The following is a 16064-nucleotide window of genomic DNA, read 5'->3' as shown; positions in this document are numbered from 1 at the left end:
AGTGTAGTAATATATAGACCTGTTGAATCATAGAAAAATTCCAAAAAACCGTCACACAGGTACTGCTGGAAAAGAAGTTATAGTTTTGAATATCCCCAAATACACCGTTTTGTTATATTTGTTTGCCTTTTTAATTTCTTTCTAAAAGTTCATGAAGTAGTTCTTTTAAACACGTGTAGCTGATATTTCTGCCTAGGCTGACCCAAGAATTCCATCGCCTGCCGCCTTTGCGGTTGCCAGGACAACCGCCCCCCTTCCTTTTGCTTTTCCTGGTTCCATTCATGTTCGGGCAGCGGCCTCCCCTCCCCTGGCACGTGACCACGGTGGTTCTTCCCGCACTAGTATCTGGGCTTCAGCGAACGCCGCTTCCGGGTGGGTGTGGGGCTTGGCCGTGTGTTGTCCTGCCCTGAGGCGGTGATAGCAGTAGCGGCGAAGGCAGGCAGGCAGGCGGGCGAAGGAGGCTCCCGGCAACATGGCGGCGCGCAGAGCTGGTGGCGGAAAGAGCCGTACTAGCGGGAGCAGCGTTTGAGCCAGAGCTGAGAGGGACGCCATGGAGAGCGAGGAGGAGCAGCACATGACGACGCTGCTGTGCATGGGCTTCTCGGACGCGGCCGCCATCCGCAGGGCCCTCCGCTTGGCCAAGAACGACATCAACGAGGCCGTGGCTTTGCTCACGAACGAGCGGCCCGGCCTGCACTATGAGCCCATGGACAGCGGGGGGAGCGGAGGCGGACCGGGAGGAGGCGGACCGGGAGGGCACCAACAAAGTGGCAGCACCCGCGGCGGAGGGGACGGAGACGGCACCGGTGGCGGCAGCGGGGGCGGCGGCGGCGGCGGCGGCAGCGGCAGCGGCTTCGACCCGCCCCCTGCTTATCATGAGGTGGTGGAGAACGAGGTAACGGTCGCGGGAGGGGAAGGGGAAGCGGGGGAATGAGAGGGTGCTCGTGCGTTGTCGTGCCTTTTGGGCGACCAGCAGCCCGGGATCCCGCCCACAGAACGCGCCCTCTGGCCTGTCAGTGAGAGGGACGTGTTGTTGCCTTACTCCTCGAGCTGTTCTCTCGCATTTCCCGTACCTCAGGCAGACTGCAAACTCGCGCCTCTTGGCCAAAGGAAATCCCGAGTAATTGCCCAAAGCTCCCGCCTTCAGTCTTAAAGAAAACTCCCTTCGGAGCAGCAAGAACGGAGGTCTTCGACTCTCACGCGCACGCGATTCCCGCCCCACGGTCCTTGCCCCCATCTTGCTTCCAGTTTTCTTTCCAGGCGCGGGTCTCTCAAACTAAACCTAGGCTGAATAAGATCTATTGCCCATTCGGCGGCCTCGTCACTTCTCCTGGGCTGGAGTGCCTCAACACGCGGAGGGAGGGGGGCGGGCGGGAGAGGTGTCATAAATCTTGTGTCAGATCTGGCAGATGACTAATCAGTATATCAGGGTTGACTGATAATCCCATGTGTGTGTCCTGGTTTGACACAGCAAGGAGAATGCAGGTTCAGGCCTAGAAAGGACTTGATGTCTTCACTGTTGTGATGTGAGGTTATAATCCAGCTGTTCTTTCTGCCACTCAGGTGGATACCTAAATCAGTTTTCACTGCATAATTCTGATACTAAACTCTGATTTTCGTATAGCATGAGCATTCTTGTTTAATTATAAGTGTTAATTCTCTTGGTGAAACTTAGAAGTCCTTAGCTATTACAAGAGTGAACTAGTTTAGCAAAATTTGAGAGAACAGTGACTGATATAGCAGTGACTACTTTTCTTGATTACATCTGAATTTTATATTATTATTAAATCCTGTATTTGCTGCATTTCATGATCCTTTGGCTGGCTGTTTACATTTTATGATCTCATCTATAAAATCTGTATCTTCAAATCATCCATTTTACAAAGTGGGTTCTGCTCTGTGCTGCAATAAAATCTTATTTGTCTTTAAGGTGTACTATTCTGATCATTTTTGCTGCAACAACTAACTTCTAGAACTCTGGAATTAGTTCTTAGTAGTATTCATAATAATGTTAGTATTCCTTGTAATAACTAGATTCTTGGCTTGCAAAAGGAGCATAAGGACTGATGAACTAGGTTCAGTCTTTGTTTTGAGTGCATGTCTTTTTGATATCATAAGGGTTAATACAGAGGTGTCAAACTCATTTGTTATGAGGGCCAGATCTGACATAAGTGTCACTTTGTCGGGCCAGGCCATGTGTGCCATAAAATGTAATGCCAGGTACCAGAGATATAAACTGCATAAAGGACAGCAGCTGGTAAGCTCCGAGTTGGTGTATCCTCACTGTAAGTCCCATGGGCTGGGAGGGGGGTGCAGAGGAAAACACATATGGGCGGACTGGAGAGCCAGCGCTGCAGCACTGGGCAGACGCTCCCACACTGCTTGACTGCTGCAGACAGGTTGTTCCGCCATGCGGAAGTCACAGTTGGAGAGGATCTGCCCACTCATCCGAGCAGCCCCTGGGCCTTATGTTTGACACCCCTGGGTTAATATCATTGTTTTAATTAAAACAAAGAGCTTCTTGGATTTCTGTGTTAGACACCATATTAATTTTTGCCAGTGTGGCCCGAAATTACTGATTTCTCTTAAAAACTACTCGTAACGCTTAGGTGCATATGGGGCTCTTATGTGCTCAGATACTATTGTTAGTTCATTTTACTCTGTTCTTGACTACCCACATAGTCTTTCTGAACTTTCATGTAAACCCTTCCCTCCTTCTGGTATGATTTCCATAGGCTCAGAGTGGAGAAAGTCTGCATAAAACTGCTCTGTAAATCTTCTTGCTGTTGAATAGGAGAGACCATTACAGTCAGCTATTGTAATGCAATATTTTAGAGTAGCTGTTATACAGGAAAGTACATTTTCTGCCTTTTCAGTGTTTAAAGTTCTAGTTAGGGTGATAGTTACACTCATGAACACTGAGCTGTTCTTAGTGCTTGGGTGCAAGTAAATAAAAAGATTGAAAATATTTTTGATATGAGGCAGAAATTATACCTTTAAACAACAAAATAGTTGCAGACCCTTTGTCCCTTCTTATTTAAACAATAAAGAAGTGGGCGATTAGTGCCCATTGAGAAGCTCGCAGGATGTTGAGGTTAGGCCTTGCCTGTAATATATGGTGGTACTTGTTTTAATGCATGTATGTTTACTATGTTGTTCCACAGAATGTGTAGGTATAGATTACTAGTCTGCTACCATTCTTGATGAACTTTTCTGTTTCTGTAATGTCTCATGATTGTTGTATTGTTTTCTTAGTTAATACTGCAGCTGTGTATACTAAATAAAAGTGGAGAAACAAGGAAGGTAGAGTTGGCTCCACCAAAAAGTGAGAGGGTTTGCTTAGTTAGCTGAAGTAGGGAAAGTTGCTCCTTTTAAAAGTTACAGTTTTCAGTACAAGTTTCCAAGTGATCCATATTTGATTTTAATTCTCAGTAATGTATTGCTTTAATTAAACACAAACTCATTGATGCTGAAAATTATAGATTAAGATCTTAGTGTGGAAGGTATATTTTATTACAAGTTGCAATTTGTGCTAATACTGTTATATTAGTGCAACTCATGAGCAGTGAATAAAAGCCAAGCTGCTGATGGGGCAAGGGGACTTGGAGAAAGGTTACCCAGCAATATCCTTTTTGGCATCTTTGACCTTGGGCCCTGTTTCTTACTTCATTTTTCAACACTGCCACCACCCCCTTTTGTAGAAGCTGCTCCCACCAAGAAGCTTATGCCTGTTTAGAAGCTAGGGCAACAACAAGCCTGCAGACATCTTTGTAACATCTTAACTGTTAATGAATTTGGTGTGTAATCAGTTGAGATCTAACTTATACCATTGATGCAATTTTCATATAGTATTTAGAGTGCCTGTTTAGTATATAGTGCTTGAGAATCCTTATGTTTCTTTCCAATAATACTGTAAGTTAGGTGATAACAGTGATCCCCCCCCCCCCAAGATCAACACATGAACAAACTTGGAATTCACCTGTCTGCACTTGGAATTCACTGCCACAGGAAGTGGTGGCGGCTACAAGCATGGATGGCTTCAAAAGGGAATTAGATAAGCATATGGAGCAGAGGTCCATCAGTGGCTATTAGCCACAAGGTATAGATAGGCAAGTGATGCTCTGTCATCTTGGTGCTTGGGGGGGTCAACAGTGGGAGGGCTTCTAATGTCCTGGCCCCACTGGTGGACCTCCTGATGGCACTGGTATTTCTGGCCACGGTGTGATACAGAGTGTTGGACTGGATGGGCCTTTGGCCTGATCCAACATTGGCATCTCTTATGTTCTTATGTTCATGGACTAACATCAGTTTAAACCTGCATTTACTATATCCAGACCAATATGCTTCCTGTTGCATCATGTTTTATCCACATCCATTTTATTTTCATTTCTGAGTAAGTCATGTTTGATACTAATTCTCTCCACCCCCCCATGAGGGATGTATGAGGATATGGGGGGCATATTTCTCTGAACACAGTTTGTGTCAAACTTCTCATAGTTGTCAACTACACTGAAAGAGCTGCAATTTCTTTTCTTTTGGGGGTTATCTAAATATGCAGTAGTACATAGAGACTGACATTAAATAAAACATACGGACTTATGTGTATAGACCATTCTGTAGTCTGCATTATCTCCCTTTCACAGGAATTTAGAAATAATATTTTTAGCAAATAGTGAGTTTTCCATTTTGGATAGTTAAGTTCCATCTAAGACTCAAGACTGCATGCTGGAAATATGGGACTTGGACAGTCTGGCAGAGTGCTGTCAATTCTGGCAGTAATTCTACTGCCTGTCCTGTTTGATATAGAGTATTTCCAAATTCCCTCAATTAGTAATGCTGACAGCTGAACTGTATTTGTTAGGAAAGATCATGACCTAAGAATCAGTGGCCATGTCCTCTTAAAGAGGGAGTTTAGAATAAAAAGCAATATTCCCTATTCTCAAACAATCAGATGTCAATAAAATACTCAACTGTCTACACAAATCCAATAGCACATCTTTAGAAAATAGATCTAGTTATATTTAAAAGCAACCAACATCTTGGCCAATAACTCCATTAAAAACTAAGCCGGAAATGTAATTTTGTTACTTCGGCACTTGCTGTTGTAAATTTAACTTCCTTACCTTTTCACTTATCTCTTGTCTGCTAAGTATTCTTATTTGTTTCTTGTTTTAGTAATATGTTGTTATGGTGCCTTTTGTATGTTCAGATATGCACCAATATTTGTTGCCATATAACTCCAAACCACCCTTTGAATTCATTCTTCTTTTTAGTGGGAAATATAAGGGAAGAAATTACCATTTCAACAGCTTCTCGTAACTGGCCACCTTATTCAGTGATACCCTAAATTTTGTTGGCAAAAACATGGCATGAGGCCAATTTTCATGTTTTCTTTGGCATAGACTCCAATAATACTGTTTGTGTACTACACATTTCACACACAGATGAGCTGCTGCAGTATAAAAGAAACTCTGATGATCTGTATCTTTTCTCTTCCATTTTCCCCATCTCAGTTCACTGAAGACTTAGGAGTAGTTCAACCATAATATGATAAGAACTTCAGAAATGCTCTTGCAAGGAATACTTTAGAGTGCTTCTTACCAAAAGCATGTATAATCTTTTGTGTGAATTCATAAATGTGCAATTGCTGTAAAATTGCTCAGGCAGATTTTATCCTTTACCAACTTACTTTGAAATTCCAAATTGCTTTTTTCATGATTAATCCTAGTGCAGCAATTAATTATTAATATGTAGTGCTTTTAGAGCACTGAGAACTTCTAACATTCCTTACCTTATCCATCTTTAAAACATTCCTGTGATACAGGCAGCAGTTATCATTTCTGGAAACAGAAGCGCTTTAGATGTTTTGATGCAGATCTCCAAATATCAGTGGCTCAGTAAATAGTTGTTGTTTGCATTAAAGTTAAGTAAACCTAATGCAACAAATTTGTATTGGATTTTGCTTTTGACCTTACAGTCTTCTGTTTCTGTCAAGCCTAATTATTAATCTTCAGCTACAGTTTAATTTATTATGAGATGTTACAAAGCCAGCAAATGCTGTCTATGTTTAGCTGGCACATCTTTAGTGCTAACTTCTAATATAAGAATGATTATTTAGAGTCTTAATATGGAATAAATATGTATTACACACAGATGGCAGTCTGCTGGATTTATGAATCTAATATTTGTATAGGTTTCTAAGTATTATTTATATAGGTCTTGTTCATTAATTTGACACCTTTTGTCTGTTGTGTAGGCACAAATTTGAAGGGTAGAATATAAAGTCAAAGTTTAAATGCATGAGGTCGGTTCACACATTTCCAGCAGTACCCTACATACAGTGGTGCAGCAGCATGTGTGGACCAAGTATGCCATGAATATGCCCAATTCTTATGCTTCTTGCATCTCAAAAAGGATGTGTGTGGATCGTTGAAATAAAGTGTTATATACAGTGTAGTCTGAGTGCATGTGCTGAACTGTTCTTCATTAAAATATAGCTCACCTGTTGCTGTTGTTCAGTTGCACAGTCGAGTCTGACTCTTTGCGACTCCATGGACCACATCACGCCAGGCCCTTCCATCATGCTCCGGAGTTTGCTTGATTTCATGTTCATTGGATTGATAACACTGTCTAACCATCTCATCCTTTGCCGTCCTCTTCTTTTTCCTTCAATCTTTCCCAGCATCAGGGTCTTCTCCAGTGAGGCTCCCTTCTCATTTGGTGGCCAAAGTATTTGAGCTTCAGCTTCAGTATCTGGCCTCCCAGGGAACAGTCAGGGTTAATTTCTTTTAGGATTGACTAATTCAATCTCCTTGCTGTCCAAGGGATGTTCCAAGAGTCTTCTCCAGCACCGTAATTCAAAAGAATCTATTCTTTGGTGCTCGACCTTCCTTATAGTCCAACTCTCGCAGCCATACATTACTACTGGGAATACCAGTCTTTGACCATACGGACTTTTGTTGGCAGGGTGATGTCTCAACTTTTTATTATGCTTTCTAGGTTTGCCATAGCTTTCCTCCCAGGGAGCAGACATCTTTTAATTTCATGACTGCAGTCACTGTCTGCAGTGATCTTGGATCCCAGGAATGCGAATTCTGTCACTGCTTCCATGACTCCCCCTTCTGTTTGCCAAGGAGTGATGGGGCCGGATGCCATGATCTTAGTTTTTTTGATGCTGAATTTCAAGCCAACATTTGCGCTCTCCTCTTTTACCCTGGGCAAGAGGCTCTTTGGGTCCTCTTCACTTTCTGCTATAAGAGTTGTATTGTCTGCATATCTGAGGTTGTTTTTTCCCAGCAATCTTAATTCCCGCTTGTGATTCTTCCAGGCCGGCATTTCACATGGTGTACTCTGCATATAAATTAAATAAGCAAAGTGACAATATACATCCTTGTCGTACTTTTCCTATGCTAAACCGATGAGTTGTTCCATATCCAGTTCTGTCACTTTTTGACCCTTATACAGGTTTCTCAAGAGACATGTGAGGTGGTCTGGTACTTCCATCTCTTTTAAGGACTTGCCATAGTTTGTTGTGATCCACACAATCAAAGGCTTTAGCATAGTCAATGAAGCAGAAGTAGATCTTTTTCTGGTACTCCCTTGCTTTCTCCATAATCCAGCGAATGTTGGCAATTTGATCTCTAGTTCCTCTACCACTTCGAAACCCAGCTTGTACTTCTGGCAGTTCTCTGTCTACGTACTGCTGAAGCCTAGCTTGTAGGATCTTGAGCATGACCTTGCTAGCATGTGAAATGAGTGCAATTGTGCGATAGTGTGAATATTCCTTGGCATTGCCCTTCTTTGGGATTGGAATTTAAACTGTCCTTTTCCAATCCTGTGGCCACTGTTGTGTTTTCCAAATTTGCTGGCGTATTGAGTGCAGCAGTTTAACAACATCATCTTTTAAGACTTTGAATAGCTCAGCTGGGATATCATCACCTCCGCTAAGCTTTGTTGTTAGTAATGCTTTCTAAGGCCCATTTGACTTCACACTCCAGGATGTCTGGCTCGGAGGTCTGATCACACCGTCATGGTTGTCAAGGACATCAAGGTCTTTCTTGTATAGTTCTTCTGTGTATTCTTGCCATCTTTTCTGTTAGGTCCCTACTGTTTTTGTCCTCACCTGTACACTTTGGTTAACATGAAATAGATCTATGCAAGCAACTCTGGCAGTTCAAGTAGATTAGCACTGATCTCATTGTTTAATGGATCATAACATTTTGTGGAAACATCATCAACATATATGATTATGTGCATATTTGTTTTCTAGATACTGTGTACACAAGATAAAACAATAGAGATTCAGAGCAAAGCTGAGCAAATAATTTTGCTGTTGCTGTGTAGATTAATTTTTTTGCAGGTACTCTTTATTAAAATTGTCTCAGAGGCACATATATATATGTGCCATATATGCAAATAATGAAGCACTGATGGCTTCATTAGCAGCTTTGAAAGAACCCATTCTGAATGGATGAAGAGTACGTAATGCTTTTCCTGTAGATCAGGGGTCCCCAACCTTTTTGAGCCTGCTGACACCTTTGTAATTCTTGCACGGGGTGGCAGGCATAGCCACAAAATTGTTACCACAGGAGGTGAAGCCAACCACAAAATAGCTGCTGTAGCTTAACTTTCAATCACACAGTGATGATCTTTGTGCTGTGAAGGCAGCTGTTGCCAAATTAATGTTTTCAAAAATTTGCACAGCCCCGTCAGAAACTCCACAGGGCAAAAATGCTGCCTGGCCCCACCCACTTTCTAAAGACGCCTGGCAGGCGCCATGGGCTCCACATTGGTGACCCCCGCTGTAGGCCTTTTTGGTGCTGCCTAATTGTCAATCCAAGGCTTTTCCTTCTAAACACATTTTTATCCTTTCCAATATATATATATGAAATCATATTGGGCAGGGGAATAGCTTGGTGTGTGTAAAATACAGAATGTAAAAAGATAAGCAGGCAAAGTGTTAAATGTCCTTTGTTACTCCCCTACCTCTTTACAACAATTTGAAGTCACTTTTCCTGGGTGAAGTCCTCATAGGGTAGAAGGTAAGAGGAAGGCTGTTCAAATGACAAAACAGACGAAGGAATTGCATGCAAGTTTCTGTGGGATATGTTACAGTGTAAGATGGGGGGTTACAATGTAGATGGGGGGAGTAGTAATTTTGATGTTGCTGGTCCTCTCTTGCATATAAGTAAAGGAAGCATGCACCTTATTGCCATAGAACTGCTTGTGGTCGTTAGTGAAAGTACCCCCCCCCTCCGCGGCCTGAAGAGAGCCTACATCCTAACCAGTGTTCCCTCTAAGCTGAGCTAGTGTGAGCTGGCTCACAGTTTTTTAGCCTCCGGCTCACACATTTTTGTCTTAGCTCAAGAAGGATGACTCCAGAGCAAACTAATTTATGCAGCAGCTAAATCTCTTGCTCACAACTTTAACACTAGTAGTTCACAAAGTAGAATCTTTGCTCATAAGACTCCACAGCTTAGAGGGAGCATTGAAACACTCCTTGGAACAAATAGCTTAATTTGCTGTGTGCTGGAATGCTAGGCCACTATTATGAGGTACATTTTCATGCCTCATTATTTGATGATTTGGTACAGAAATACCTCATTTTCATATTTCATGGATTGCATGTGTACTAAATTTCAGGGCTCCACAGCATTTGGAAGAGCCTCTCAGTCTTGATACCTGCCAATCAGCAAATGAGGCTGGAGTCATTGATATGTAATCTAAAATATATATGCCTGTTGCCACTTATTACTGACCTTTATGCTAATTTAAATTTTTCCTTAGATTATGAGTTTTAGTTCATTCAGATTTGTTTCTTTATATCCTACCTCTCAACCAAAAGGCTCCACACTGATTGGAGTAGTTAGGTACAACCCATAATCAATAAAACAATACTACTGTTAAAAACAAACACCATAACTAAGAAAACATGCAACAAATGCAAAAAAACCTTTACATTCTAGCATTATTAACAGTGTAAAAAAGCTGTTTTAAGATAATTAATCTGTGCTGAATTCTGCCACTGAAATCAATAGTACTTAAATCCAAATTAAAAACGCTTATCTTGGCTATGTTCTGCTGGTCTTTAATCAAGAAGCTTTACTTCCAAAATGTGGCATTTGAAGAGGTATAGTTGACATGTGAAGCTTCTATGGAAATTAGACAATGTGGTTTCCATTGGAAACTTTTGTATAAAAGAGTAAAAGATTTGTGAACGGTGGGTCATTAGGATCCTTGTTCTATATTAGTATTCTAATTGTTTTCCAGCTCCCAGCACCTATATTTTTTTACATAAAAGAAGAGACCCTTTTGGAATCTACCCGTTTGTCTTTTTCCCTAACTTTTGACATCTACAGCAGAAAACTTTTTTCACTGATGAAAACTGTCACACTGAAGAAAAATAGTTAATAATGCTTCCAGCCTTAAGTAGTTTGCTTAACAGTGTCATAGTGATTTTCAGTTTTAAAGGGTTTCCAAATCCAGTGTGAAATATTTTGCTGCTTACTGAAGTAACCACCAAATGCAAATTAACTCTTGATGTGATAGAAGTGTTTATCATTGATGGAGGAGGGAGGTAGTTTATACATGGAACAAATGTCTCAGCTGGGCAGGAAGTGTCTTTCAGATAACATTCAGCAGAGACATTTTCTGGTCATCTTCCCAGTCAGAAGTTGTATTCAATGACAGTTGTTTAATAAGGAAATGAAATACTCAGGGAAAATAGGGCTAAACAGAAATTGCCAGTGTTAGAAGTTAATCCCAGCAAATCATTTGGAATGCTTTTGGATTACGAACAGTAGTCTCTTGTCAGAAAAGACATGGGAGGATCTTCTCGTTTGTAGCTTTTATTTGTACTCTTCAGACATTCACACACCCTACCAATCCTGAGTTTTTGGTACAAATAAATTCAATTTAGGCTTGCAGTTTTCTGTTTTACCATAGTTTGCTTGCTTTCCTTTACTCAATATCCAAAGCTGACTAGATGATTTTTTGAATTTAAAAATGTCAAAAGGTGGATATGCTGCAGGGAATATAAAAAGTTGTAATTTAAAGTGCATCAGCACATAATTCTGTAACAATGTTAAATCTGTTATTTCATACTCTTGAGTATGAAGACATTTGTTCTGTGGATGAAAAGTACAGGTATTCTAATGTACTCAGTCTTGTGACAGTATCTTTATAGATACTATTACCTGATAGAAATAAGCAATGACGATTTCTTTTATTTATATCACAGGAAAACATTATTAATGATTACCTGACTTGGATAGCCTAGGCTGGCGCAATCTCATTAGGTCTTGGAAGCTAAGCAGGGTCAGACTTGAAGGGGAGACTAGACAAAGGAAGTCCAAACTAAGGATGGGCATGAACCAGGAAAATGGACGTTCATCCCAGTTCATGGTTCATGAGGTTCCACAAACTGGGACAAACTTCCCCCACTTCACAAACCACTTTGGGTTTGTGAGCTTTGTGGATCTTCCCCCTTCCTTTCTGCTGGTGGCAGCTCCCCAATGCCAGCAGTATGGACGGGGGAGGGGGAATCTTTCAAAACTCATTTAAAGGGAATATTTCCTTTAAATGGGTCTTGCAAGCAGGCGCCACATGAGAGTGGAGTCCAAGTGGTGAATTTACCACTTCCGGGTGAATTCATTGCTTGGACAACACTCCTGCAGGGTGACCACTTGCAAAACCCGTTTAAAAGGAATGCTTGGTGGGGGGAGTGAGAGGGATCACTGAAATTGCTTGAAATAGATGCAGGCCATTTCAGCGATCCCTCTTGCTCCCCCCACTTCCCACCATGAACTTCAGAAACCTCCTAAAACCATGTGGAGGGTTGTGGATAGGAACGGGCATGAACCTTGGTTCGCGACCCATGAATCGGGCCAAATTTGTGATGAATTTAGGTTCGTGGTTCAGTTCGTGCCCATCCGTAGTCCAGACCAAGGAAGTCCGGGGTTGATACAAACAAGCAGGCAATGCCTTGAAAATCCTATGGCATTGCTGTAAGTCGGCTGCAGCTTAGAATCATAGAGTTTGAAGGGACCTCCAGAGTCATCTAGTCTAACCCCCTGTACAATGCAGGGAATTCACAAATATCTTTCCCCACACCCCTGGTGACTGCTGTTCCGTGGCCAGAAGATGACAAAAACCTCCAGGATCTCCAGCCAAACTGGCCTGGAGAAACTGGCCTGGAGAAAAATGGCTTCCTGACCCCAGTGTGGCGATCAGCATTTCCCTGGGCATGTAAGAAAGGGCTACAAGAACTAAGCACTGATGCAACCCTTCCTGCCCTCCCTCTCATGATCTGCCTAAGTTCACAGAATCAGCATTGCTGACGGCCATCTAGCCTCTGTTTGAAAATCTCCAGGGAAGGAGAGCCCACCACCTCCCGAGGAAGCCTGTTCTACTGAAGAACCACTCTGTCAGGATCCTAATATTTAGCCAGAAACTCTTCTGGTTTAATTTCAATATGACTATGGACATTTTTACTTGGCATGAAATTATCACAACTAGCATATTAAAAATATAGTGTATCCAAACAATTATTACAAACAGAATACCCACCCACATGCAAAAACAAAACTGAAACCTTTTTATTTTCTTCTGACAATCACACCTCCTAAAGGAAGAAATGCATCTTGTTCTTGTATTGAAGAGTTCAGTTTGTAACCTAGGACTTGCTTGTCCTCAGTGCACAGAAATTAGATCAATCTGATACCACACACACACACATATATATATATATATCATTTTTTTTTTCTTTTTTCAATTTTTCCAATTTTTCAGAAAAAACCAAAAAAGGCTTCAGGAAAAAAAACGGAAAAAAACTGGTTTTTCCCCGAATTTTTCCGGTTTTTTTCCGGGCCTTCACATCTCTAGGTCCAACCTTCTGCGGCACCAGCAAACAATACTGTACCATCATCTATATGACAGCCCTTCAGGTACCTGAAGATGGTTATCATATTACCTCTCAGTCGTCTTCTCTCCAGTCTAAACATACCAGCTCCTTCAACCTGTCCTCATAGGACTTGATCTCCAGACCCCTACCCATCTTTGTTGCCCTCCTCTGGACACATTCCAGCTTGTCTATATCTTTCTTAAATTGTGGTGCCTAAAACTGAACAGAGTACTCTAAGTAGGGTCTAACCAGAGCAGAGTAAAGCAATACCATCACTTTGCGTGATCTGGACACTATACTTCTGTTGATACAGCCTCAAATCGCATTTGCCTTTTTAGCTACCGCATCACACTGCTGACTCATGTTCAGTGTATGGTCTACTAAGACCCCTAGATTAGGGGTGTCAAACTCATTTGTTACAAGAGCCAGATCTGACATAAAGGGGACTTTGTGGGGTCAGTCCATGTGTATCATAAAATGTAATGCCAGGTAGCGGAGATATAAACTTTATAAAAGGTACAAACACAATTAAAGATATGATTTTTAAAACTTAAAATACAAATATGCTTAAAACTCTTCAGATATTTTGTTTATTTAACAGTCTTTGATAACTGACACCTCCCCACCCACCCACCCAAGATGGAAAGGTGGGGAAATAGTGGGATTTGGCAATGCTGTTTTAAAAATAAAACATCAAGAAAAAGCACAAGGATCACAGCAGAAACTAAAATATAAACTAAAAATAGAAAATGCTCTCGGAACATAAAATGGCTGGGCATTGCAAACCCCCCCCCCCCAGGTCTACTCAGAATGGCAGTGGCTCTCCAGTGTAATGTTCCCCTTTGGTTGTGGGTTTCTAGATTAGAGTACTCAGGCATCCATTGTCAGGTCCATCGAGCCTGTATTTGCATAGAGACAACTCCAGCAAGCAGCAGCTTCAGCTATACAAACACTATTAAGTGAAACTACTTGAGCTTTATTCCATTGAAATACATGGCAGAACAGCACAAAGTTGCAAAGAAAATGTAGAATGGATTTCCCATTAAGGTCTCTGAGCCTAGACAGACTACTCTGGGACTGGAATGACAGCCACCAGAGTGAAATGACAGTCCCCGGGAGTAGCAGAAGTGTTCTGGGATTGGAATGAGGGCCCCCAGAATGGAATTCCATTCCCAGAATACTGCTACTGCTACTCCTAGGGGCTGTCATTCCACTCTGTGCCTTGTCATTCCAGTCCTAGAACACAGATTCTGTTGCTAGGGGCTGTCATTCTACTCTGGGGGCTATCATTCCAGTCCTAGAGCCCTGTTTCTATTGCTAGAAACAGTCCCAGAGTAGTCTATCTGGGTGCAGAGATCTTAATGGAAAAATCCATTCCATATTTTCTTTGTAACTTTGCAAGCCCAGAAGAGCTTCCTGCCGAAGCAGGCAAAAACAAGATGGAGGGCACTGGGAACACTGGGTGTGATCTGTCAACCAGTTACAGAGCCACCTAACAGTCATAGGATCCAAACAACATTTTACCAATTTGTCAACAAAAATATGTGGAACCTTATCAAAAGCCTTTCTGAAATCAAGATAAGCTATGTCTACATAAACTATGTCTTAAGGGCTAAACAAAGGTATTTAGTTGGTACTGTAGAATGTATGATCTGAAAAGTGAATGTACAACTTGTAGGTTAAAATCATAGTATGTCTCAGTGGGAGAAATATAGCCTGTTGCTGCTATAACAGTATAATGGGAAATAGCGTGGTCTGTTCTGTATGATGGAATGTGACATCACATTCATGAATCCGGCACACCCAGTAACATTTACATCAGGAACCAGCACACATGTCAGAACTGCGAACCCAGAGTACAGCATTGTGCTCTGTGATTATGTCATACCTACCTGGAAAGAAAACATGGAAGTCAACCAAGCCAAGAAAATAATGGAAATGTTTGTAGGAAGACTTTGAAATGGGGGTGGGGGGGAAAGAAAGCTGTTTGCAAGTCATCAACAGGTTTGCCAGATCAGAGAAGAAAATGTTTTGGCACAGCTCCACAATGTATTCTTTCATCAGTAGACTTTCAGAAGTGCTTTCTGCTGCTTGTATTTGTTATTGCACATAAAGCTGAAGGGCCACAAGGAGCATCTTTATCTTGTGTGCACTCTTTATTATTGGATATGTTCACAAGGTTGCTTGTAGAAAATTAAGGCATTGTTTTTAAATGTCTTAAATATGCCAATTATACAATTGTATATACTTGACTAGGTTACAGCTGATAATTTTATGTTATAAACATAACATAAACGTAAATTTAGACTTGATAAGTATGATATATATATATATATTTCAGTTGTTCCTTCGCCACAAAAAGAAGTCCAAGGAAATAACAGTACAATTTGCTTTCTGCTAAAAAAAACCCCTTTGTCATAAAATTAACAGTTTCATAAACTATATTATACAAAATCTTGTAGTAACCTTCGTCAGGACTAACCAAAATATTGTTAGTGTGCAGACTTTTGACTTCTGCAGTATTCTTTGTTAGAATGGATGTTCAGTACCAAAAATAAAAAACTGAGGCAGGGCAGGGGAAGAGAAGAATAAGTAGTTTCATCACTTGCAGAGATAGACCTTTTCTTGTCCAAGCAGTTTTTGGTACCACTTGAAATAATCCAATTACTCATTGTAGCCTCTTTTGCCATGCCTTGAATCAGCTTGTTTTCTATGTACTAAAACTGTAATATTTCTGAAAGATTCTGAAGCCATGGGAGGAAAAAACACATTTGGAGCAAAGCTTGCTTTTTTATCAAGCCTAAGCTTACGTTACATTAGTGCTTTAACAGCACAAACTACATCATTTATAACTTGTGCAACATATTTATTATGGTTATAAACCATTTATGTTTAGAAGTATGAATGTCTTAATATAGTTAATATAAGCAAAATTATGAATATATCCAAATACTAGAGATTAAGAAAGCTGAAAACTGTGAGCAAATAAGGCCAAATCTGTCATTTCTACATTTATTTCAAAATTAACGCTATTCAAGTTTTTTGTAAACATGGATATGCTCCCTGAGCAATATGTCTGAACAATCTGTGGATCTTCTTTTGATGGAAATTCCAGATTGGGTGATAAATCTATTCTCAGATACCGAGGAGGCTGGAGTAGTGG

The 16064-nt window shown here is 41.1% G+C and overlaps 1 protein-coding gene across 1 annotated transcript in view; it reads left to right on the top strand.

The window, feature by feature from the left end:
- The first annotated feature begins 283 nt into the window (after positions 1-283).
- The window catches only part of USP24 (ubiquitin specific peptidase 24), a 160348-nt gene continuing 144567 nt past the window's right edge, over positions 284-16064 (top strand). Inside the window, exon 1 of the mRNA XM_015407738.1 lies at positions 284-895. Within this exon, the coding sequence (XP_015263224.1) occupies positions 551-895 (345 nt within the window). The 5' untranslated portion in view covers positions 284-550. The remainder of the gene's footprint in view (positions 896-16064) is intronic.

The sequence above is a fragment of the Gekko japonicus genome, unplaced genomic scaffold, assembly GCF_001447785.1.
Source record: "Gekko japonicus isolate JY-2015 unplaced genomic scaffold, Gekko_japonicus_V1.1 scaffold2058, whole genome shotgun sequence".
Taxonomy (NCBI): domain Eukaryota; kingdom Metazoa; phylum Chordata; class Lepidosauria; order Squamata; family Gekkonidae; genus Gekko; species Gekko japonicus.
The sequence above is the reverse complement of the archived record's forward strand: the minus strand, read 5'-3'. Positions and strand labels throughout refer to the sequence as shown.